The following is a 26419-nucleotide window of genomic DNA, read 5'->3' as shown; positions in this document are numbered from 1 at the left end:
TATCATCTAGTCTTCCCCTTCTCTTAAAAAAAAAAAAAAGCTTGGTTGTTAATTGTTACTTGCCTCTTTCATGCCGAAGAGCTCTGATTCGAGGGTTGTTCGTTTTAATCAATTTGTCTTATTTTAAATTTAAGATATGATCTCATTATTTTTACTCTATATTTTCTCTTTTATTCTAGATACCTTGACTGCTACACAATACCCAAAATCAAAGGAAGGAGGAGTAATCATTATTGAAGTGTGTTTCTTACATTTCTTGCTCAAATTCGTCATTGTCATCATAAAGGACTAAATTGTGACGATTGCTTAGCGAGGCATAATGTGAATAATAAATAATAACAAAATAGAAATAAAAAGCTAAACTTGTCACAATTATTTTTGATTAGAATTCGAACTTATATAAGAAAATGTTTGGATGTTATTAATTGATACTTTCACAATTATTTTGATTAGAATTCGTAACTCGTAAGATCATTTTGCCTAATCAATAAACTTCATACATACCCAAAACTTGGACATGCTTTGCAAGGGTCGGTAATGAGTTATGTTCCCCGCCCATTCGAAAATGTTAGAAAAATGACTTTTTACTAGTTAATTGTTAGAGGATTGTATGGGGCCGAAAATTAATATTTCTGATTGAACCTTTTAAAACTCAGGATTAATCCTAAAAATCTGATAATCCTTACATATCTATGTAAAACATATATTTAATAACAAAATATGTGATTACATGCATGAACCTTGTCAAACCCCAAATCCACATTTTGATTCATATTTCTAGTTATCTCCTCGACCTTGCAATCCAGAAGCGGAAACAATCTTTTTTTGTAAGTCTGCTTTGTTTGAACCAACAAATTTGTCGATCTCTTGCCTATCCAAGAAGAAGAAAAACGTAGGCGTAGCTTGGATATCAAATGATTCACTAAGGTCTGGCACATCATCGATATCAATGCTAACGAATAAGAGGGACACATATTTTCGTGACAAATCTCCGTAAAATGGTTCCATTATCTTACAAGGTCCGCACCATGAAGCCTTAAAACACGCTATAATTACCTTATTGTTTTGGTTTAATGTCTCTTCCCAACCTTCAATCGTCATGATATGTTGTACATTTCCATTTGCATGAAATGAATCTTCGTCTTCATTGGTTGTTGATCCACATAGTCCGAAATAATTACAACAGCATATTTTACTCGCCGTAAAATCCATGTTTTTGGTTTAAACTTTTGTTTTTCAAGAGGTATGAGTATGAATTGTTCGTCACTTTTTTTACACGGACTCTGTTTTCAAGCGAAATATTATATTGATTGATGATGATGACTTTTGTTTTGAAGGGGTAGACTTATATTTGGCATGCCAACCCCCTCTATCATTTTTTGAAGGAGATTTTTGTGTGAAATGTAATGAACAACCTTCTTTGTTGATCAATTTCAAAAGATTTTATGCCAAAAATCAATTTATGAAAACAATTAAGATTGGAGAAAATTGGGGGTGAATTTTTGTTTTGAAAGGAATGATTAACTTATAATTTTTGTTTGATCTTAGGAACTCAATAAATGCTTAAACATAATGTTTATAAAACCAATGATAAAAGTACATGGTTAAAAATAATTCCACCTCAAATATGAAATTTTAGTTAAAAGTTTTTTTTTAATTGAAAATAAAAAATAAAAATAAGGAAAAATGATTTACACCATGTTCTCAATAATTTTGACTAATTTTTATATATCATAGAACATCATGTGACTTTGAAAAAAAAAACCCAAAAAAATTAAAATAATGGAGCATTAAACAGCCTAAGTTTCTAATTTAATAATTTTTTTATCCTAATTCCTGACGTATTTATTTATTAATTAATAATTAATAATAGGAGTATTTCTAAATTATGAAGTACTATTAGAATAACTTAAGTTGGGTATTATTAAATATCGCCACCTTTTTCATTTTATCGTCACCCTATATATAATGAATTTTCAAGATTGCCCCTGCATAATTTTCGAACTCAAAAACTGTAACATCTCTCTAAAATTCTCTAAAAACACTATGTTAACTTAAACAAGCTAAAAATGTACATCGAATAACAATGGCGAACCAAAACGAGCATGATAACGATTCGGTAAGTAATATCGATTTGAAATTTTTCAAAAAAAAATTTCCAGAACCCCCTCGAGTCGCCCAAAATGTACGAGCAGACCTAGGGAGAGTCGCACAAAAAGTGCTACTGGACCTAGGCTGAGTCGCACTTTTTGTGCGACTCCTCCTAGGTCAATTTGCACTTTTTGTGCGACTGGGGGGTTCTGGAAATTATTTTTTTAAGTTATTATTATTTATTAAATATTATAGTAAATTATTTTATTTTATTATATATTTATATATATTTTTGTGTTTACTTAAATGATTTATTTATGTTATTTTAATTTATTTTATTTCATATATGTATTTTATTTAGTAAAATTTTTTATTTCATATTTTTGTATTGATATTGTTAATATATTGAAATTTGAATTATTAAACTAATTGATATTGTTAATATATTAAATAGTTTAATCATTTAATTATTAAGAATAAATTTATATTTGCAAGACTTTGAAAACTTAGGGGATAATGTAGATTACTCTGATAGATTTGTTATCGATAGGGAATTTGATTCTGTAGATGATTTACATGTTTGGGCTGATGAGATAGCACTAAGAATTGATTTTCAATTTACACGTGCTTCATATAAACAAAAGGAAGGATGTTCTAGAGTGAGTTTGCATTAAGATGTCACTGCTATGGTAATATAAGGGGTGATTTGCATAACTTAGACAATGTTGCCCGACCTGGTTTTAAAACTAGGGCATTGTGGGTGTAAATTTATGATTTTAGGAAGTAGTCGTAAACCAGGGGAAAGACCTTGAACGGTAAGAGTGTTTCCTGGTGAAAAAAAAAGACATAACCACCTGCTCTTGGTGTACAGAGATGGTCAAATAAGAGTAAATAGGATGATTGTCGATATTAGGCAGCACATATGAGAACTTAGTGCAACTGGCATGCAACCGGCGTTTATAATGACTTTAATTAGAAGGAATTTTCCTAGTTTTTTTGCTAGTATGAATCAAATTTATAATGTAAGACAGTTAATAAGGAGAGAAGAGATGAATGGTAGGACTCCTCTTCAACACTGTCTTTATATGGCCACAGAGCATAATTATGTAGTTTGGACAGACTTTGATAGTGAAGGGCAATTGAGTATATTATTGATTGCAAATCCTACATCTATACAGATGATACGTTCGTGGCCCCATGTTGTGTTGATAGACACAACGTACAAAACTAATAAGCAAAAGTGGCCCCTTTGTGAAATAATTGGAATGACGCCAACCAATCACAACTTCTTAGTTGCATTCTGTTTGATGCGAGATGAGGCGGCCGTGTCTTATTCTTAGGTGTTGGAGAGGTTGAGGGATATTTACGGCAGAGTTCAGACGCCTAACGTAATCGTAACGAAGGGGGGAACCTACTCCACATCTCCATGTACATAGACGGAGAAGCGAATGTCACTGATTAGGAACCCTATGCTGGTCGCAGAGCTTGGGTAGGTCTCAACGGAGGGGGGGAATAGCCTGTACAAAACCAAGCTGTCTGACTGTCCTCTCAGGTAAATACACCTCCACGATATCAAAATAGGCGATACCCCCGATATAGGCATTGCGTGGGTGCTCGTTCAATAAAGCCCTACTGTCTGACTGTCCTCTCAGGCAAATACACCTCCACGATATCAAAATAGGCGATACCCCCGATATAGGCGTTACGTGGGTGCTCGTTCAATAAAGCCCTAGGAGAAGTCATGTACGGAGTCCATTCCACCTGCTTACAAAGAAAATTAACATAAACAACATAATATAAAATTAAAATAATTAGTATAATGATGTGTGAGGTCATGTACAAAACCTGTGTCTCTGTCATGGAGTCCAATATACTCCTATAGTCTCTCAGTCTGGTCAACTCACGAATTGGCTTCTGCGGGGACCACATCTCCGCCCTAGTCTTGTTAGGCATATCAGCTTGACGAGGATGGGGGCGGAAGGATGGGAAGTACTCATAAATCCATGTCTGCAACAGTGTCAGACAACCAGCAATAGTCTTGCACTCAGTCCTTGTCGCCATACCCAGTTGGCGATACATGTTAACCAGCGTCACTGCACCCCAAGCAATCTCATCCTGATCAGCAGTCACAACAAGTATAGGGTGAGGCCGCATCCTGACTCTAGTCTTATCCACCAGCAGCGTGGAACCCACTATAGTCATGTAATACGCAGTAGTCTGAGTCTCCAGAGACTGAGAACGGTGGCATAGCTGCAACATTTCACCAACGTTAATGCTCCTGCTGGTGAAGTACCCTTTCTTACGCAGCTCCGACATTGGCTCACCAAACAGACCGGTCAGGCCAAGCTTCCAGTCACCATCAGCAGGTTTAGCGAGAAGTGAACCGTCAATGCTAACTCCTAAAATGCGTTGCACGTCGTGCAACATTATGGTTATCTCCCCCATGGCATGTGGAAGGTGTTGGTATTAGGCTGCCACCATTCCACAAAGGTCGTAATAAGAGGACTATCAATATGCTGGTGCATTATGTACGGCAGACGACCTAGAGGAGTGGCAGGTAACACCCCATACAGCTCATTAGACATGTCCTGCAGTCTGATGATCGCCTTCAACGTCCTCTTCTTAGGGCGACAATCCAAAATCGGAGGCGTGCGCTCTGATCCCTCAAATATAACCTTCGCTACGTGCCCACCGTAGCTGGGTATTAAACTAGTGTCAACAAGGCCTCCGGGCTGGGGTGATGTGATCAACCAGTCCATGTCCGCAGACTGTGAGCGCCTCCTCCCCCGTGGAGCCGCATCCGCAACCTGGCTGACTCCTGCGTGATCAGAAGTGCCAGTCGTGTTATGCCCTCTAATCCTAAACTGACCGGCATTTCTTCTGACGAGCGTCCAATCAACGGGATGACCGAAAGACTCATCCTGAACGACAGACTCTTCCCGACTGACAGTCTCATCGTAATCAGTATCATCATCACCTGAGCCGACCGTATTACTACGCAGGCTAGTCTGACGCTCAAAGCGACTACGCACATGGTCTAGGGTACTCGAACGTTGGGCCTGACTATGTCTGGCCGCCTATTCCTGCCTGGCTGGCCTTGCAGAACCCGTAACCCCTCTCTCATGGGGATCCCCTCTCAATAAACTCGGCCTAAAACTATTTCCATAACCCTCTAAAAAAGCCTTTTCCTTTTCCCTGATTTCCAGCCATTTACTACAATTTTTATTATTTAATAAACTATTAATAAAAAATTAAAAACATAAAAAAATACATTGAGTTATATTCATTTTAATTACATTTACAATATTAATTTAATAAACATTTAATTAAATTTAATAAACACTTACAATCATATAAATTATTAACAACTAAAATAATTCACACATATAAACAAATAAACAATTATTATATTAATAAATAATTAAACAACTAAAATTTAATTAACAACTAAAATAAAATTTTATAACAATTATTATATTAATAAATTATTAACAACCGAATTTTAATTAATATATTATGATTCTATTATAAAATAATTAAATATTTAAATAAAATATTTAAATTTAAAACTAATTATTATAATAATATTATCATAATATAATAATATATTAAAATAAAATAATTTATTACAATATTGATTAAATAATAATAACTTAAAAAATAAATTAAATAAACAAATTGGAATTTCAAATTTCAAAATAAATAAAAATAAATTACGAGTTGCACAAAAAGTGCGACTGAACCTAGGAGGAGTCGCACAAAAAGTGCGACTGGACCTAAGTTTAGTCGCACAAAAAGTGCGACTGTTCCTAGGTTCAGTCACACTTTTTATGCGACTCCTCCTAGGTTCAGTCGAACTTTTTGTGCGACTCGTAATTATTTTTTTTAAAAATTTTGAATTACATTAAAATAGAAATTACCTCGAGTTTTTGTTAGCGAGTCCTCTTAAGTTCAGTCACACTTTGCTCCGATTAATTTTATGTGTAGATTTAGTGTTTTTTGAAGTGATAAAAGTACTATTGAGTGAGTTTGAAGTGTTATATAGAAGTTTTAAAAATTTTAAGTTGAAGGGCATTTTTGTTATTTTATTAAATTAATTTAAAATAAAGGTGACGATAATGAAAAAAGTGGTGAAAAATAAGGATTGGAGCTTGCAAATATCATTCCCTAATGTTATAGGAATAGAATAACTCAACTGTCAGCTCCTCTAACCCTAAGTCACTCCTCCTCCCTTCCTACGCTTCTCGCCACTCGCCACTGCCCACTAGTCATCGCGGCGAGAATTGGATTCTCGCTGGCCGCTGCTGCGTGCTTTTTTTCGATTTCTTTGCTGGTAATTGTTTTTGGCTCTGGGTAATTAAATTACTTTATATTTTCAAAAAATTGTTTCAATTTGTTTTATTTTAAATTTGTTGTGATTCATATTTGACAGTATTTGTGGTGTTGGATAAAGTTTGAATGTTTGATAGTTGGAAAATAAATTAACAGTATTCGACATGATCTAATGAATAAAAAATGTGGCACTTGATGACATGATTCATATATATTCCAAAGTATAAAATTTTAATTTTTGTGTTGTAAATGCCACTATGGAGCGTAGAGAACCTGCGTTTTTCCTATTCACCATTTCTGTTTCTGCAGTAAATCTCTTTTCTTCCTGTTCTTTCATTTCCTAACTTGTAATTTTGCTCAATTGCTCTATTGTTTCGTTGAATACCTATAGCCTGGTATTATTTTGTTGGTAAAATTCCAACTATAAATTTTGGATATTCATTCATCTCTTTCTTGAAACTATTTGATTGAGTTGCTAAATAATTAGAGTTTTTTTCATATCTTCTGCGATTTTTGGGTTGAGATGCATTTCGTGAACGTTCATAGTTTTTGATAATGTGCCTTCTATGTGTTTGATGAAATGTATCTGAGAATTTTGAGGGGTGTTTTCTTGTTTATTGTTTATCATGTCTTTCTGCTTCTAGCATAAAGTATAAAATCATAAAATCAGTACTAATATGTGCCTTTGAGAATCTTGTCTCATGTCACTATCAGTATCAATCTCAAAAGAGCATACGGAGTAATGCTTTTTATATTAAAGGGTTTTTTTGTCACTTAATTGATTTTGTTGCAAGATAGACGAGTGTGTTGTAATTGACCTAATACGTGCTGAGGGAATGGAAGCATCTCTTGATGGGTTTTTGAGGAAACTATAGTTGGGTTTTGGGATTTAAAAACACAAACATTTACTATGGGAGCTTAAATAAATAGCCTAGAGGTGTGTAACTTGTTACATATTTCGTTTTCTAGGAGAGTTTTCTTCAAGTACAAATAACTAGTATTCTTTTTGCTTGTGTGGCATTGTATCGGTCAGTGTTCTCGGTGAAGTTAATTAGAGGGAACTAGAGGGATCTTGGTGTAAGTAACAATAATGAAAACCTTTTGTTTTTATGCTTTCCCTCCCTAAATTTGATTCTAGAATTGGACAGCATTTAACTTTTTAACTCTTTGAATATGAAATTGATGTGCTTCCTTTACCTATAAGAGAAATTTATGTTTAGGTTTTCGAATATTGATTGACGTTGCTAAGGCTTAATTTTAGACTATATGGACCATTACATAATTGCACTTCTTACTTATCTGTAAATATAGATGATGTTTGCTATACATCTTGGGGGAAGGTTGGAAAGGTTGCGTATATCCTACTCTCCCTTTCCACACCTAGGAGGGAGGGGAACTTGAGGGATCTTGGTGTAAGTAACAATAATGAAAGCCTTTTTTTCTTTCCCTCCCGAAATTAGATTCTAGAATCAGAACTCCATTTTACTTTTGTACTCTTTGAATATGAAATTGAAGCGTTTCCTTTATCTATATGAGGAATTTATGATTAGGTTTTGGGAAAATAATTGACATTGCTAAGGCTCATGAAGAACAATTTCCTTTTTTATGTATGATGATTTTTTTTATTAAACTCTTTTGTCTTGATATTTGTTGCCTCACCCTTGTTTGTCTTTCATTTTGGACAATTAAGTGCTCTTTTTGGTTTTTTTGATGGATTTTGAACTAGTATTTTAAATGGAGCGAAGGATTTGTAGTTCTTTAATTTTACACTATTTGAACCTTAGCGTAATTGCTAATCAAATCATGTGCACTTCTAATTTATGTAAAAATATAAATGATGTTTGATATCACATGTTAATCAGATACAACCTGTGAGGAAGGTTGGAAAGGTTGTATACGTTCAACTCCCCTGACCACACCTAGGAGGGAGCTAATTAATGGTATTGGCCTTGAACTAGTAATGTTTGTTTGTCATTTTAGACCACTCATACCTTTTTTCAAATTTTATTGATATGCTCTTTGTTTTGTTTTACTTCCTTTTTCTTGGCCATGTTAATTTTTTCCCAATTCAACCTCTAATATCCCATGAGAAGGAACCTTGTGTTGGAATTATAATGCTTCTTATTGAAGTTCTCTGATACTTGTGTTGGAATTATAATGCATCTAATTGAAAGTCTTTGATAGCTTAGTTGCATGTTAGGCTTCGTCCTTCCAAGTTATCCAAAAGAATTGCTCCAAAGTTGACCCTAATCAAGTTGTAAATGCAAAATAGAATATTCTTTCTATATTCTTATGGGTCTCCTTTACTTTACTTAAGGTAGACTGTAGAAAAGCCATTTGAAGCTTTAGCTATCATTTAAGGTTAACTCAGTTTGCCTATACTCAAATCTGCACAGCTCCTTGTTGCCAACAGCTCTAGAGCAACATCTGCATTCTGTGCCTCCCAGCTAGAGTGTCCAACAAAAAAATATACCTATTTATTTCAAATACCATATTGAATTATGGTGCAGTAATGCGACTAGGTCTATCACAGTTAATGTCTTCATCGGAAAATGTCCATATAGGTTTATGTTTTAGATAGTAATTATCATTTATCAATATCAGGATGTTTTACATTCCGATAATCCAGTGTCAATATTTGGCAGAACGTAAAGTCTCAACTACAAAAGTAAACTGGCTTAACTTGTGAGAGATTTTATTACTTTCCTATAATCCAATGTGTCTTGAGATATGTAGACATTAGTTTGTGGTACTTATCACGTTAACAATTCATCTGGTAGCCGCGACAGTATCATTAAAATGCATTCTGAAACATGGTTACATTAACCACTGGGTTGTTTGTGACTTAGTTTTGAAAGTGCTCCTAAGCGTAGGGTGCACCCATGCACCAGCCAAAACGCTTTTCATACTCCACGAGGCACTCAAGGCATATAATGTGTAGGTGCTTAATCAAAAAACATCACAAAAAAATCTGGAAAAATTACATTGTGTCATTGGCTGGGGTTTATTTTTGATAGTGCTCCTAAGCAGTAGAGTTGCGCCTCACGCTTTTAAGTGTTACAACTTAGGTTTGGGATTCATTCTAACACGGTGTCAAGTTTGACTTTCCTGCAAAATAGGGTGAAATTATGGGCACCATCGCACCAGGATTCTTTAACAATCTTGGCCCACTTACGATTGAACCTTAATGGTCGGAATAGCTCTTCACCTTCAACAATACATAACATCCTATCATCTCCCTTCTCTGCCTTTTGTTCGACTTAATTTGTTTACGCGGAATTTAGGCATGTATTGTCACTTTTAATTCCCTGGTCATAACTTTTGTAAACTTGATTCTAATGCTTAGTTGTTAACAACCTCAGGATGAGGAATCCGTAGCATGAAGTAGGTGCCTTGAACGCCTGTTTTTCTCACAGATACTTTTGCTTTTGACTTTGAGTTACTATTAGCTTCAACCCCTCTTGCTTTATCCAGTTTATAATTAGCCTTTAGAAAGGATTTAATTCTCTTGCATGCATCATCCTTTAGTGTATTGCTGTTGTCTTGTTTTGTTAACCACCATATCTCTGGAATTTCAGGACAGTTGATCGATAGTCAACTACAAAGAGCAGACTGCTGTAAACATGCCTAAAAAGAGGTCTTCGAAATCATCCGTTGGGTTAAAAGAAGAACCCAATGCTGCTAATAAATCAAAAAAAGAACCCAATTCGGCTCTTGAAAACCCATCTACTAATTCAAAAAAGATTGATGAAATCGATCAAATCTTTGCAAGCCAAAAGAGAAAGAAGACCGAAAAAGAAAAGGCTGAAAACTCTAGCAAGATAAATGAAAAATCAAAGAAGATAAAGAAAAAGAAGATCCCAAAAGATAGTGAAGTGTTTAACTCTAATTCCAAGCCTCGAAGGCGGACAAACAATGGGCTTCCTATATATTCAGAAGAAGAGTTGGGGATCAACAATCAAGATGGAGGCGACACTGCTCTTTGCCCGTTTGATTGTTCTTGTTGCTTCTAATAACTTGCTCTTGAGAATTTGCTCTTTGGTTGCTCTGTTCTTAGAAGTTTTCTTCTATTTTGTATCTTCTTGCTATTTTTGATTAGGTGGTTTCTGAAGAAACCGAAAATTAATGACTTAGCCTAAATTTTATCCATTGCTAAATTATTTCCATTGCAGGGAATTCAAAAGAATGGTTTTTTTGTCACAATTGCTTATTTTTGAGTTGTCTTATGGATCATGTCAAAAATTGGTGATTGTAAACTATGTTTGATCTCTAATCTTGTCACTGATAGAATGTGTATGGAAGTCATGAACGCCCTTTCCATTCGAAGCATCGACAATTGCTTTAGCATCTTCTTGGCTTCCATGGTGATGTTCCTCCAACCATGCGAAGGCCAGAAAAATAGTGCAATCAGCCGCTTTCACCTCAGCCATCGTCAAATCGCCGCCATACCAACCAGTTCTCGCTTCAGCAAGCCAACAATAATTACCTTTCTTCATGTTCTCGAGCTATCACCCCTATTGAAAAAACACCTCATCAATAACACGTTTTCTCCATTTTTCACGGGTATTATCTATCCAAATTTCCACATTTGCAATTTTCTCAAAAACACCTCTAGGGTGTAACCAATTTACCTATCCATTACTACAAGTAAATATGTCCGCTGAATTACTAAAGATCGTCATTTTTTCTATTGTGTTGTTTCTTTTGGGTTTTTAACTGGATTTTATCGCTCTAATTTCTTTATACATTTTCAACTCGTTCTCAACTAATAATTTATATATCAAAGCAATATAAAAGGTTAATTCAACATCAAAAATATTGAAATAACTATTAAAGCAAATTTTCTTTAATTAAACAGTTGTTTTTTAGAAAATGGGTTATAACTTTAAGATTGTTGAATTTTTTTAATGATTTTTTAATTAATATCTGATGTCATTATTATAAATAAATAATATTTGTTGAATTTTTTGATTTAGTATTTTTTTAATTAATATAGTTGAATGTTTACATATATTAAAATTTATATATTTATATCTGATGTCATTATAAATAAATAATTTTTTTAATTTTGTTATCTTAAATTTATCGAAATTTTAATTAAAAACAATAAGATTAAAAAAGGCTTAGTTGCACGTTTTGTCCGACTTAACTCCTTGTCAAACATATATTTTTTATTTTTTTATTTTACATAATTTATTGAAAATTAATCAACAAAAAATTTAAAATAGTAGCTAGAATATTTGCGAAAAATTATATAGGTTGTAATTACATTGAACAAATATTGAGTTTGATGAATTGAGAAAATACAGTATTTTTAAAATTGAGGACAAATAAAAAGCAAATAAATGTACTTTATATAAATTTAAAAGTCTGAAAACTGTAATGTAGCATTCTTTTAGGACTGACAATCAACACTAGGGGTCATGGTCAATTACTTTAATGTTGGCGCAATTGAGATAAAGTACTTATTTATATTTGAATTGTTACAAAATGAAATATATAAGTGGGGTGGTGGCGCAGTTGGCTAGCGCGTAGGTCTCATAGCTAAAAGTTGAGTGATCCTGAGGTCGAGAGTTCGAGCCTCTCTCACCCCAATTTCTTTTTCACACAAATTCAAAGAAAAATATCTGACTAATTTCAAAAGACCAATTGACTTAAATTTACTCTCATATTGAATTCAAGAACTCTTGCTTATTACACCTGTCCCAGTGAGATTACATCCAATAGAAATAGACTAAAGAGAATATGAAAAAATTGAATTGATTTTAAAATAGATCGAATGTGTAGATAACATTAAAAAAAATTATAAAATGTAATTCAAAATTTTTTTAAAAAAATAGCAATTTAGGTGCGACAACCAAAATTAGAACTTGATGCATAATTGTCAATGGGCACTGTTCTCTCGATCAACAAACATTAAAATTGAGTAAATACATTCGACCATATTAAATTTCCAATCTTTACATGACTAAAATTGAAAAAATATAAAAGTTTTTTCAAAAATAGAAGAACTAAGCATTCAATTTTGAGTTGCTCTCAAGTTCGGGACGAGTTTCGGGTTCAATCAATTTTGATCAGGTTATTTTCGGTTTGGATTGACCCAAAGAGATATAATTTAAAATTACTAATATATTTTCATAATTTTATTTCTTTCTAAATTTGAGCATAAATTACTTTAACCAAATATGTGAGATAAGTACTATTAAGGGCTTATGTTGTGTATCTCTTACAAATTGATAAGATGGGTGAAAACGATATTAATAACTTTTTTTAATTTACGCGACAAAAAAAGATAATACATACTTATTGCGACAAAGTTTAGGAAATATGGGTCTTATTAAGATTAACGTGACTCCCGTGTTTAAAAAAAAAGATGTTGCAATGTGTAAAAAACTAAAAGTAACGTTAAATTATCTTTTCAATTTCATGTCATCAATAATTAAATACGTATTTTGATGATTATGTGATATACGTGTTATGTGCCCCATTAGGAAAATAATACATACCTACATATATGTTTCCAACAAAAATCATTACAATTGTTAAAATAACATTAAAATATTTTCGGAATTTGAGTGCTAGAAAAATAAGCAAAAAATATCTATTTCATGAGATAATCAAATATCTTCATTTTTCAAATATATCAAAGTAAAAGAGAGACAATAGATCAAAAGCTTCTGCTCGTCAGAATATTTAATGTACATAATATGTAAAATAGTGTAATGTTTTACTGATCAGTCCAAAAATAGAGACATAAAAACCAAAAAATTAGAAGGAAATGATGTTATAAATGCATTACCTTAGAGCAAATTGATCAAAATAATTTCTAGTTTTGGTAAAATGTGCAAAGAAATAGACATACTCAAGAGTTCCTCATAGTGCCAAGATTAATATGAATTGATTTGGTTGAATTCTAAAAAATGTTATATATTAGACAAACACATATCCCAGATTGGACAAGTTACACCAATTGCTAGCAGCAAATCTATGTATAATGTCATTTCTTTCTCAACCATCTAAGCCATATACTTCATAAGACTAATTGATGTACCACATTAATAAGTCCTGCTAATGACTTTAACGTATTGTTCTATCTGATGTCGTATCTTATTTGAAGGTGGGCTTCTTATTTAGAGATCATATCTTTAAAAGAAAATCTCTCATAAGAATAGCTTCTTTTTTTTTCTCAAGTTCGAATTCAACCAAATTCCATGTCTGACCACTAACAAAAGTGGGTTTATCCATTTGGATCCAGTACTTTATTTTAAGGTATAGTATCATCTAGCAATAATTCCGATGAATACCATAAAAAGGTGTTCCGGTGAATTTTAAATCTAGAATCCTCTTGCTGTAAAAGGCTAGGTTTGCAAGATGCTCATTGTAGCTTTAGCTGTTTGGAGCTTGAGCCAGGCAAGATGCTAGCTTTAGACATTTGTTGCTCGGGCGAGTCAAGATGCTAGCTTTAAAAGTCTGGTGCCATCAAATTGTATGACTAGCTACTCGTGCACAAACATTAAATTCAGAATATAAAGCTAATAGTAGATCACAAACATTTCATAATATTATTCATAAATCATGATGCATAACTTAATTTGATTGTAATATCAAAATCCTGCTCAGAGAGAGCATACTTAATTCATTAGCGAACTTCAGAAGTCCAGACATAAATTAGCTATTCATCATTGCAGGATTTATTTCTGAGTTCTCATCATAGTGATAAAACAAGATTACATCACCATAAAGCAGTACCCGAATTATAGGCCGTACTGACCGCAAAATTATACGTATTGACCGTGAAATCCGTTTTGCGACCGTAACCAAAACTGTTTTTTTGCACTATGATTCTCACCATTGAAATAGCCAAAACATTGAAAAAGCAAACCATACACTTATTAAAGAAGATAAGATCAAAAGAGATAAGTTTAACTATTCGAGTTAATTGTCTCTAGGCATCAGAAATTTGAGTAAATCTGAATCAACAATAAATTTCAGAGTGTAGGAATAAGTATTTTCAAGAGATTCATTCATCATATGCCAATCAAATAACTTCAAAAAATACAAAAAAAAAGTCCAAGATTTAAAAAATGACATCAGATAATAAGCGGAGTTTGTAGTCAACACTCAAAAATGTCAGTGTTAAGCATAAAACTTATTTCATCATTTGCCAAATTATCTAATAAAAAACAAAGATAGGGATTTAGGAAGGTCCATTTGACACCAGAGCAATAGCAAAGCTCCATGCTTTGGGCTGGTAAGCCATCCTTTCTCTTATATGCATCCGCTATATCTCATCAGACACCTCAATATAGTGAACTGAAGAGTAGGTAAATCAGATGCAATACTAATACAAATCAAATATATAAAAGCCAATTTATATGTGATTATCATAACACCATATATTGCCGAAAACATGAGATATCTCTCAAAACAACCCACATACAGGGGAGATGTGACGCATGCAATGCAGCATTGTTTTTTGCAAAATGTTTGAAATGATGGTTCATCTCAGAAGCCAAGCGTTAACAAGTGTATTGCATTGAAGATCTAACACAAAGTTAGATCTTCTTATATGTTAAAGGCTCGTCACTGACAAAGGATTATAGTACAATCCTCAAATGAAAATGATAAAAGGATATGTTTGAAATAATCTAGGAAAAGAACTGCATCAAAAAAGCAATCCTTACCCTTAAACAGATTTGTTCAAGGGATTTATTTCTTTCCAATGTAAGCCTCTGTCTGAACCAAATGATTATTAGATAAACCATTCAGCTATTCGAAGGCTATATAGCATCCTCCGTCTCATTTTAATAATAACGTAACCAACAGACAATCAGATCTTATAATGGGTTCAAATCTCAATGAAATTGTAATGCTTGAACCTTTAATCAATGAAATTGAAACTCAAGGAATCACAAAGCTACGGCTTAAAGGCAATGAAATAAGAACAGACCCACTAACCAATTCAATTCATATTTCAATCACAGATGAAGCAACAATCTCTAGAAAGATTAATCAATGAAATATAGCCAGGTATAGTGGCATGAAACAACCATGAGTTACAAGCAATCTTCCTCTGGCTAGTTTTGATATTGGCTCCAAGCGGCAGTCAAATTACCATTAACAGGCACTTGCTGTTGACTCTTATGATGGAGTCATTTGAATACAATATATACATTTAAGCAGAAAAAACCATTCATTTCTGGGAATTCTTCCAATTGGAAAAATTATAGCTGTTTAAAAAGTTAGAGGCGTACTATACAAACAAAATCAAAGTTCCCTTCAATCGTGATGAATAGCAACTGTAAAGGCACCGCGCAAAAGGTGGCTAATTATCGAATAGAAACTAACACCCGTGTCTGAAATTGTTCCAAAGAAAATTTATTTTCTCAAATTAATGAAAAACCTTTTTAATTTACGAAATAACCAATGATTAATAAATAAAAATATACCTTAAATATAGTTCCCGTAGTTGAGTGATTGACGATTACGCCTGTGAAATACCAAAAGATCGAAAATTTCAATTTAAAATTTCTGTTTTAAATTAGTACTTCCTCCGATGCAATTTGTTTGTCACAAAGTGATAAAAAAATACTCATAATTACGGTTAAAGCGTATCAAACAACTTTAAAGGAGAGAGTACCATGATCGTGACAATGGTTAATGGTGGATTACATTGAACAAATTGACTATTTGCATTCTAATGAGAAGGGAGAATAGAGAAGAGACGATTTTGAGAAGAGGAGGCGGTGAAATCTGAGAAATTAGGGACTTGGGATGTTGCTGGAGTTTAACGACGGCGTTAGATTTATAGGAGTAACAATATGAGAGCGACTCTCTCAAAACCCTAATGCGTGGTCTCAACTCTCGAAAATTTGAAAAAGTTGAGCGAAAAAATAAAAAAAATTAATCAAATAAGCGATTTTTTAAACTTTTCCCAAAAATAAGCATCCAAACCGCAAAGTTGTGCTTTGGAGCTGTTCGCAGTTAGTAACTGCGAACAGGTCAAAAAAGACAAAATAGCTGTTCGCAGTTACTAACTGCGAACAGAAAAAAAAAAAATAATAAATAATTTTTTTTTTTTTTTTTTCTGTTCGCAGTTAGTAACTGCGAACAGCTATTTTGTCTTTTTGTTGTTCGCAGTTACCAACTGCGAACAGCTAGTTTGTCTTTTATAGCTGTTCGCAGTTAGTAACTGCGAACAGCTCCAAAGCACAGCTTTGGAGTTTGGACGCTTACTTTTGGGAAAAGTTTAAAAAATCGCTTATTTGATTAATTTTTTTTATTTTTTCGCTCAACAATTTCAAAAATTCCTCAACTCTCAAGTCTCAACTAGAGATTTGATGGGTTTAAAATTCTAGTAGACCCGTTTTGAGAATCGCTTCTAATGTTAGAGTTAAGGGTTCATTTTTTAGTCTAATGGATCTGCATCTGAATCTAAGTCTTCGTCTAAAAATATAATTGGGTTTGTCTCTATGATATTTAGACTTATGTTTAATCTAAAGTTTTTCATTGGACTCATTTAAAATCCACAAGGTCTAATTTAGACATGTTAGACCAGACTTATTACACAAATCAAAAATCATTTTTAATTCATTCAAAACATATTTTGTATTTAATTTGACTTTATTTAAATTTATATATAACATATAGACACTATTTTAGTAAAACTTGAATCCTACTTTAGAATTAAGGGTTCAAATCCACCAAAAATAATGGGTAGGTCATGTTCTGATTGAACCCGACTCAGATCTGATACATAACCATTCTTATTCTTAACTCTCATGTAAAAAAAATGCATCTCCTACCATTTAGAACATAGATCGCTTTTTTCATATAAGATTTTAAGATGTGTTTTTTTATTGCTTCTCCTTTTAACCGACTTCTTCCCTCATGGCATACACTAACTCTCTCATGTCCAAATAAAATTAAAGTCTATTTTTTCCAAGGACACAACTAATTTTTCTGCCTTCCCTTTAACTCTCTCCTTTAAATTCATTTGTTTGATTTATTTCAAGGTGGACAAAAATCAAAGACTCAAATCCATTGTGGTCTTGGTGATCGAACTTAAATTCATCATGGGCTAAAATTTTTTTTAAAAAAGTATGCTGTTGCAATTCAAATTAATTTTCACTATTACTTATCAAAATTCAAAATTAATATCCATGCAAGCTAAGGGGCGTAAAACCTATTAAAATCAATCTAAACTTGTGAAAATCTCTTTAACACTTAATGATCACGCGTGAGGCTCCTAAGAAATCATTTTTCTTGCTATATTCTTGGATCGTAACTTATTACAAATTTACAACTATGATAAACTAACAAAAACTTATTAAAAACTACCTACATAAAATACCGTTAAATTAATTTATGTCAAAAACTAAAAAACAATAAAATATCATAGATAGTTTTTAATATTTTGACCTAAAATAAATTTCAATTCAAAACTACTACTCCATATATTAACAAAAGAAATAGATTTATACTCCTAATTAATAAGAATGATTAAAACAAAATTGTCACAGATAAAAACTAGGAATAAATCCTAAACGACCTAATAAAACTCCAAATAAAGAACTATATTAATGAACATCAAAAACAAAATTATGTGACCATGAATATATGAGGGCATAAGGAAATTTGATCAATAATGAGGTCAGGTTTGGAACATCCATCATCACCATTTAATTCGATTAACCAAACGACCAACATCATCACCATTTAATTCCAACACCCAAACTAATACGCACAGATTATAAACATGATTACGCTCATCTAAGAAACAAAAAGTTTGTCAATCAGAATCACTGATTAATAATGATAAAGATCACCTCTCGTTAAGGAAGAAACAGATAAGCTTCTGAAGAAAGTTTAGGTACAACCAAATTCTAAATAAAATATCCTCCTTTTTCCCTCTAAAGAACCAACTTCCATGAGAAAAGAGTCACATAAAAGAGAAAGCAAAACCCACATAGTAATCATTATCGTACAAAAGAAACTAAGATAACCATTCAAAATTTTACAAAGCGGCAAATGTGTTTTAGAACGGAACCAAGTAACACCTAAAGCAAGGCCGAGAATCAACTCCAACTCTCCTCATCAGGGGCTGCTTCTCTTGCTCACAGATCACAAGCTTTGAGGTGAACCTTTGGCAGCTCCATTTGATTGAGCAGGAGGTTGAGAAGCAGGAGCAGCAGACACCGCACTATCGTCAGCTGGATATGCAGCAGGCTGAGAATAAGCACCACCATAGTATGATTGCTGTGGATAGCTCTGTGCAGTTGCAGGTGGTGCCCCGTATGCTTGAGGATAAGCACCTGGCTGAGCAGCAGTTCCGTATGCAGCAGTAGCACCTGGCTGAGCAGCAGCTCCATATGCAGCAGCACCTGATTGAGCAGAAGGTTGAACAGGTGGATATCCAGGTTGACTGGTAGCAGGTGGAGCATAACCTGCTCCTTGAGATGGTGACTGTTGAGGCTGACCATACGCTGATGGATTTGGTGGTGTTTTTTGGCCCTGAAGCGGACCATATCCAGAACCATACGCTCCTCCCTGAGGCAGATTCCCATAACCGGGTTGTGAGGTTGGAGGCACTCCATAACCAGGCTGAGTTGAGTAGGGAGGGTTAGAGCTAGGCTGGCTTGCCATGTATCCCTGTTGAGATTGTCCTGATGCTGCTGCTTGAGCAGCATCACCTTGGGTTCCATACGTTGCAGGGTGGCCTTCTTGAGTTGGAGGGTTGGCTGTACCATAACCAGGAGTACTGTAACCAGGAGTGGTTCCATAACCACCTTGAGCATTTACAGGTGGCTGGCCATAACCTGGGTACCCAGCTCCATATCCATCCTGAGAATACCCTTGTTGGCTATATCCACCAGATGTTGGAGGCTGATTGTAGTTGTAACCAGTGTTGCCACTTTGAGACCCATTGTAAGGCTGATGCTGCGGCTGCTGCTGAGATTGGGGTTGCTGTTGGCCATAGTAATCATATCCAGTTGCTTGAGGAGGCTGCTGGCTTTGAGGAGCACTTGACTGATCCCAGTTTTGTGGAGGATAGCTAGGGTAAGGTTGCTGATTGTATTGGGAGGACGCACCAGGATAAGCCCCAGATGGCTGCATGTGGCCATAACCAGTGGCTTGCTGCATCTGGGACGGTGGAGGGGCCCAATTCGTAGGAGGACGTGCTTGATAGTTTTGCTGAGGGTATCCTTCATTCATTCCTGGATTTCTAACGCGATTCTGCAAGGAATTTATGTACTCATATTAGCCCAATACCAAAAAAACAATGATAAACTGCACAAAAACAGCATAGAAGTGATTGAACGGTTTGGTGAAAGCATGACAAATATTAAGCTCAGTAACAAAATAAGCATTATAAACAAAAAGTTACTAATAAATTGTGAAGCTATTAGTATGTACCTATTCAAAGTCATAATTAATTATCAAGAGGGTTAGACGCCTACATACCGTACTAGTCTGTAGTAGTGTTCACTTACTCCAGCGGGTGCCCAACCACTGCCTATTAAAAATTCAAGGGTACAAGCAATATACAAACCATAGAAGCACCAACATATAAACATATAAATAGACTAGCAGCAGTCAAAATCGGATTTTATAATAATGGCTGCAAGGGACAAGCTCAACAGTTGCAAGAAATATGTCTTCGTACAACATGCACTATTTCAATGCCAAGTAGCTCCTGCCTAGGCAAGGCTTTGGGAGTCAATTATATGCAACCTTAGACATGTAATGAAAAAGAGGTTGTTTCCAGTTGATCCTTGATTGCAAAAAAAATCTGGAACTTCAAATAAATTACTAGTCTATTATAATCTAAAATCAAAAAACTATGAAGATACTGGTCTTCATAAAGGTAAAAAAATTAACATTAAAACTCTGCAACAGAAGTAAATAATACTCCCTCCAATTCAAAGCAAAGGTCTCATTGGAGATTTGCACAAATATTTAGGCAAAAAAGGGGATCACACTAAAAAGGTGTTTACATCTACAAATTAGATGCGGACCACAATGAAAAAGTTTCCACATGTACAAATTAAAGAAGGGATCACCACAAAAAGGTGTCCACATGTACAACATAAGGAGTGGACCACAACAAAAAAGTGTCCACGTGTCAAAAATCATTACCTTAAAATAGAAAGGGGCGATTGGGGGTGAACTGACCTAAAAAAAAAAAGAAAATGAACCATTTGCTCTAAATTAAAGTGAATATTTATCTAGTAGTTGTGTTAGTGTAGACTTATAATAAAGAGAGTTATATACTTAAAACAAACATCAATTAATACCACAAGCTCGTAGCCATTAGTACTGTGAGTAAAAAGGAGTCAAGTTATAAGAGTACATGGTATATTACAATATAATCGCATATAAACTAAACAAGCAATGGGCATAAAACATGATTATATGGGGTCCGCACAACAGCTTCAAAGATCATCATCAAATAATGTATTGTAAAAAAGGGGCTCAATAAGAAATACAAGCCCACGGAAAATTTAGTGTACCAAAATTAGTTTGAATTTCCTTTGTAGTATCTGCTACACAGTAAATAACAATAAATGATTTCTAAGCTCACATATCCTATAATTGAACAGCACCAATAAAGAGTTGGATGAACTTGGGTTGACGAAACAGATACAAGCAGATAATCTGTAAAAATAATAGTTCATATGTTCTTCATAACCACTACCTGGCCAGATAACAGCAACATGTATGGAAGGTAGTCAACTTTTTTTCATCAATAAAAAATTTCAATTCTATGAGCCTTAAACCTCTAACAAACAGGATAGTACCTTGATTAAGATGACATTTTTATTATACATAGATAAAGAACCATACCAAAGCTAGGCTGCAGCAACACCAAAACAGCCAAATTAACGTTGGTGTCAACAAAATATCCTACCCGACAAAAGTTCCTAGAAGTCAGTTGGGCAATATCCAGCTCACAAGCATTTCAAGGATAGCACAAACTAAAGCTTTATGATTAATTAATATTCTACCCAGATATACATCTCTCAGGAGAAAACAGTACTTCATAACTTGTCTCATGTACTGCATATCCAATAAATCAATATGGAGCCAAAAATACAACTTACTAACACCAGTGACATAGCTTCCTTGACGAGTTTTCTCATGCAGCCCTTCAAGTTATCTTGTGGAGGGAAATGCCAAAAAAGTTCTCTTGACACCTATCTGCCTCAAATCATTCTATATGATAATAAAACATACAATCTTGGAGCATAGCTAAAAGTAATGACGACTTGTATAAGAAATTGACGATTAAGATGCTAACCATTCGAAAACAAACCAATTATCCCAAAACCTCAATAAAAAGGTGTAAACAATCGCTTAAAACATCACCTTCCACGGCTTAACAATTTTAATTACCCAAATGGACCAATACCATATGTCAGAAATCTAAATAATAGACAAGACATTATTGACACACTGATAACAATTAAACTTACACAAAAAAATCCACATATGAATAACAAAATGAGTTTTTCGTCCCCAAATATCCTGTTGTTAACAGTTGAATAATCAACCAACTTTGTCCCCATTGGGTTTCACAATAGACAGCCAGTTTCAAGTTCATATAAGTCGTGTAAGATAAAGGGTATTTGAGGATTTAAAACTGGTCACACTTCTAATCAAGAAATTTCAAGATCTGACAACAAAAGGGAAATTACTCTCTTCTTTCCGAAAACTTTATAAAGATAAATGATTTACAACAGGCCTTAACACATTTTTCTACAGGGGAAAACCAAACCATGTGCGTGCCCCTTCTAAATAATTGGCGAGGAAGTTGGAAAAATTAATATTCCACATCACCAGCTATGTCAAATAAGCATAAAAGAAGCTACCGGGTTAAACATTATTTCCAACATGTTGCAACATCGATAAACATGAAGATGCAAAGCACATTGCAGCAAGGATAAAACAATTGCAATACAACAGAAACAGATATGCTATTAAAGATAGTAATATGACAGTGTCTAGTCGCAAGATGGAAAGTGGAAAAGAACAAATTCCATAAAACAGCATATAGCAGAGAAAAACATATTATATATGGTGATAATATTTGGATAACCTCCCTGAAAGACAATATACAGACTAAAGGGAACATGCTTTACCAAGCAAAGCATAATCATCCATACCTCAATAACCTCATTAACCATTTGTTTTGCAATCTCAATTTGCTCACTGGTACCGTCAATCTGTACTGTTCTTTCCATAGGTGCATCACCAGGGGGAAGATGCAATGGTATAACCTGCAAGAAATTGGGCAAGTTAAATATGACTGTCAGATTATACACAGATAAACAGAACATAATAGATGAATGTCATTAATTCCTCCATCAACCTGAACTCTTGCTCCTGATCTGGATTGTATGTTCTTTATGGTCTCACCTCCTTTCCCAATCACCAAACCAACCTGGGAGATTGAAAATTCAGATCCCTTGTCTACTAATCAAGCATTTACCTTTCAATCATATGATTAACAATGCTACCTTATTGTTTGGGACCTTCAAGACAAGAGGTTCAGACCCGGGTGCTCCTGAAAACCTCCTTGAAACAGCGCCAGGACCTCCAGCATCAGCCTAACATATAATATCAACACACACCCTTTCAGCAACACAAATCTAATGCATTATCATAGAAACTATATTTTCAAACTATAACTCCAAACTAAATCAACTAGTTAAAGCAAAACATTTAACATTGCGAAAATAGCAAATACAAGTGGCTTTACCTCGGCAAGAACCTGGTTAATGAGTTGTTCAGCCTTTGCAATTTGATCTTGATTTCCCATTAGCTCAACTGTTCTGCTTTGCATATTTGGATCATGTTCTGCATCTCTAGTCACCTGGATCCTTGCTCCGGATTGAAGCTGAAGGTTCTTTATGGTGTCCCCGGCTCTACCAATGATAACACCAACCCGTCCGTTGGGTATTTCAATCTTTTTGCTACCAGAGTAGCTAGGTGCTGTGCTTCCAACTTGAATATTAGACGCCAAAGGCTTGTGATCTATAAAGCAAAGCAACAATGGTTAAAAGACTACACAATCAACAACATCAGACACAAGATACTTACCCAGGTCAATCATATTGCACAAAGATACAACATAGCAAATCATATTTTCATAATGGATAAATAAGCAAAAACTCATCTACAACTATTACACAACAAAAAAAACGAACATAAAGTTGCAGTTGATGGGAAGTATAATCTTCTTTGTCCAATATACTCTCCCTTTCATGGAAAAGCACAATTATGACAGATAGCATACTTACAAAGCATAACAACAGAACCTTAGATTAAGGCTTGGAAGACCTCAACGTCTCCATTCTGCACTGCTTACAGTTACCCCCTCTCCACCTCCCTAAAGCAAAGGTCAAGAACTACACTCAATATAACATTCATATCAGTTGCCATTTCACCAAGGGATCCCTCTTTCACTTCAAATCCGGCCTAATCCAACACTGGTCTCCTCTTTAATCAATATAGACTTTAAATGTCAAGATAATGAATTTAATTAGATCATTTTTATCAACCTGGTATAGATAGAAAAACTGATACATGTATATCATATGTCGGTTGAAAATTTAAAAACAAATCATTATTCAGTTGCAACTTCTTTATGCAGTGCAAAGAAAGAATAGTCCTGGAAGAATAAATGAGCTCTATGCTTCAGACTCAGGACTTAGCAAGTCATGACTACCACTATATACATCAATTTTCCTCCTTAATTTTCTGTTTCAATTACCAATAAGAGATCACATTTCAATAGTTTCTTGAATGTTGTTCACACGCCTGGAAAGATGAGTTCTTAAAGTGTTCGGAACAAAAGGACAAAAACATGCAAAATTTAACAAAGCCATGGAACATAACACTTAATTTGGAATGAAGGAATTGGAAGGAAAAGTTTGGATTGGAGAAATGTGAAGGAAAAGAAAGGGGGGATTTAGGGGGATACACTTTGTTCGGGTGACAAATATGGAGGGTAGAGATCGGATTTGAAGGGAGACCAAATCTATCCAAAAGTGGAAAGATTTGGAAGTAAAATAGTTTTTCTCTTCCTCTCCCTTCGTTTCCCTCTTAAACAAACAACAGAAGCTTTTCCTGTCATTCTATCCCCTTCCTTTTTCTTCCCTCCGCCTTTTTTTCTTTTCCTTTCCCTCCTAAAAGTTTTATCCAAATATAGAGTAAGAGTTCTTTTTGTTTGATAATGTGTAAGAGTTATATTAATTAAAGATCAGCCATTAAAAACATAGCAATGTTCAATGACTGAGTTGAAAATTAAATAATTAATGCAAACACTCTTGATGTTTCACAAACCATGCATTGTTGAGGATGCGTTGATATTGAAACGATGAATAATTCAAAATTAATACAGTAACGTTCAAAAAGAATCACAAGAAGATTTATCTTTCCGATTGGCTTCACCACTAGCAGGACCAAGCATAAACATAATTCTCATAATCAGGTTTAAAAAACCTACTAAATACCCATTAATTCTAGCGGTAAAATATATTATCATTGACGACACAAAAACTAGCGCAGAATGAAAAATTAGAACAAAAATTACATGATGGAATAAAAACGCAAGATTTACCTGATGATAAAGCGTTAAGATTGGAAGGATAAGCGCCATTCTCGAACTTGGAACGCTTAGCTAGATTTGCAAGCTCTTGAATCTTCTGCTTAGCAAGTTCAAAATCTTCCAAAGGAGGAGGAACGTAGCCGTAAGGCGCTGCTGATGGAGGAGGACCGTCTGAAAATCCTGAAGGGCGTCGCGAACGAGGTGGAGTAGCTTCTTCATCGTACTTTCTCTTGTGCGAATCGTATTGAGCTTCTTCCGCCATTTTTAAGAAAAATCAGGAGATTTAAAGTGATGGAGGAAGAAGAGAGGATGAAAAAGGGTGGATATGAGAAGAGAACACGAGAGGAAGCAAAAACCCTAACCCAGAAAAGATAGGTTATTTGGGAGCGATTATAAAGCCCTGTCGGTTTTTATAATATTTTTATTTATTTTTTCAGGTACATCAAAAACTCGATACTCCTAAGTCGTGATCTTTTTCGGTGTAGACGTCTTTAGTTGTCATTAAAATTAAATATTTATGGGAATATACACTATATTAAAATTTAATTGGAAAAATGATAAGAAACAATATAATTTTTTACTTATTTTTTTACTATAATACATATTTTTAATCAATTATGAATAATACAATTTAGAGGATGTTTCCCTAGAATATTCGTAATATATTAAAAATTAAACTATATGAGATTATATAACAAAAAATAGTTAATTAACTAAATAGACTAAAGTTGATATTATTCTATGAAAAAACCCCCTAAAATGATGTTATTTAATCAAAGTTGATATTATTGTAGAAAAATTAACAAAATATTGTATTATTTAATTTTTCCAATTTATTTTCCCTCGTAATTTTATATGAATCAAAATTTATTATTTGGTTGACCGTAAAAATTTAAAATTAACAATTAAACACAATTTATTTTAACTTTTTAAAGAAATTTAAATTCTTATACTACAGGCAAAATACTTTTTTTTCAATGCACTCATCTTATTTATTCAGCATAATTTTTATACTCCGACAAAATTAATTCAGTTAAATATTATACTATCTCTCTATATATCTTTTATTACCTAAATTATAAAAGAAGTAAAATTTTTCATTCTTCATCATTGTTTAAAGAATTGATCTCTTATTCAAACTAATACTCAAAATGTAGATCCCACCCTAATAAAACTACAAAAATAATTCAATTTGAAAAAAAAAAAAATCAAGTAGAAAAAATATCTCCATAAAATAGACCACAAAAAACATTGTTTTCCTCCATTCGTCAATATAAAACGACCAAAGTAAATAATTTCATTTAGCATCAATCAATTTATCCATAAATTCTTTGTCTCTCAAGCTCAGTTTTCTTTTCTCCGATTCTTTTATATCATCTTACA

At 33.9% G+C, this 26419-nt stretch overlaps 3 protein-coding genes, 1 long non-coding RNA gene and 4 other non-coding genes across 10 annotated transcripts; 2 read left to right on the top strand and 6 right to left on the bottom strand.

Annotated features, from left to right (window-relative positions):
* Positions 1-777: 777 nt before the first annotated feature.
* On the bottom strand, positions 778-1212 carry LOC130803781 (thioredoxin H9-like). The gene has a single exon (XM_057667982.1). It carries the CDS (start codon positions 1210-1212, stop codon positions 778-780), a length of 435 nt encoding a protein of 144 aa, XP_057523965.1.
* A 5027-nt stretch (positions 1213-6239) lies between these two features.
* Positions 6240-10724, top strand: LOC130804413 (uncharacterized protein C6G9.01c). Of its 3 annotated transcripts, XM_057668835.1 has the most exons (3): positions 6240-6424; positions 8286-8363; positions 10002-10724. In XM_057668835.1, exon 3 carries the CDS (start codon positions 10047-10049, stop codon positions 10434-10436), a length of 390 nt encoding a protein of 129 aa, XP_057524818.1. In that variant the 5' UTR covers positions 6240-6424; positions 8286-8363; positions 10002-10046; the 3' UTR covers positions 10437-10724. The 3 variants fall into 3 exon arrangements, with proteins under 3 accessions (XP_057524818.1, XP_057524817.1, XP_057524819.1); XM_057668834.1 differs by lacking the exon at positions 8286-8363; XM_057668836.1 differs by lacking the exon at positions 8286-8363 and having other exon boundaries at positions 6256-6444.
* Positions 10725-11928: 1204 nt separating this feature from the next.
* On the top strand, positions 11929-12017 carry TRNAM-CAU (transfer RNA methionine (anticodon CAU)). The gene is given in 2 exon segments: positions 11929-11966; positions 11982-12017. It is a non-coding gene; the product is annotated as a tRNA-Met (tRNA).
* Positions 12018-14382: 2365 nt separating this feature from the next.
* LOC130804299 (uncharacterized) lies at positions 14383-16251 on the bottom strand. The gene is made up of 2 exons (XR_009039998.1): positions 16064-16251; positions 14383-15913 (listed from the first exon to the last, which is right to left on the bottom strand). It is a non-coding gene; the product is annotated as an uncharacterized LOC130804299 (long non-coding RNA).
* On the bottom strand, positions 14507-14592 carry LOC130804924 (small nucleolar RNA R16). The gene has a single exon (XR_009040103.1). It is a non-coding gene; the product is annotated as a small nucleolar RNA R16 (small nucleolar RNA).
* On the bottom strand, positions 14924-15016 carry LOC130804922 (small nucleolar RNA R24). The gene has a single exon (XR_009040101.1). It is a non-coding gene; the product is annotated as a small nucleolar RNA R24 (small nucleolar RNA).
* On the bottom strand, positions 15056-15207 carry LOC130804936 (small nucleolar RNA snoR138). Its single transcript, XR_009040114.1, has one exon. It is a non-coding gene; the product is annotated as a small nucleolar RNA snoR138 (small nucleolar RNA).
* Positions 16252-18210: 1959 nt separating the features above from the next.
* Positions 18211-25427, bottom strand: LOC130803844 (uncharacterized). The gene is made up of 6 exons (XM_057668043.1): positions 25049-25427; positions 23186-23460; positions 22944-23033; positions 22796-22867; positions 22590-22703; positions 18211-19659 (listed from the first exon to the last, which is right to left on the bottom strand). Exons 1-6 carry the CDS (start codon positions 25296-25298, stop codon positions 18547-18549), a joined length of 1914 nt encoding a protein of 637 aa, XP_057524026.1. The 5' UTR covers positions 25299-25427; the 3' UTR covers positions 18211-18546.
* Positions 25428-26419: the final 992 nt, after the last annotated feature.

Source organism: Amaranthus tricolor, chromosome 17, assembly GCF_026212465.1.
Source record: "Amaranthus tricolor cultivar Red isolate AtriRed21 chromosome 17, ASM2621246v1, whole genome shotgun sequence".
NCBI lineage: Eukaryota > Viridiplantae > Streptophyta > Magnoliopsida > Caryophyllales > Amaranthaceae > Amaranthus > Amaranthus tricolor.
The sequence above is the reverse complement of the archived record's forward strand: the minus strand, read 5'-3'. Positions and strand labels throughout refer to the sequence as shown.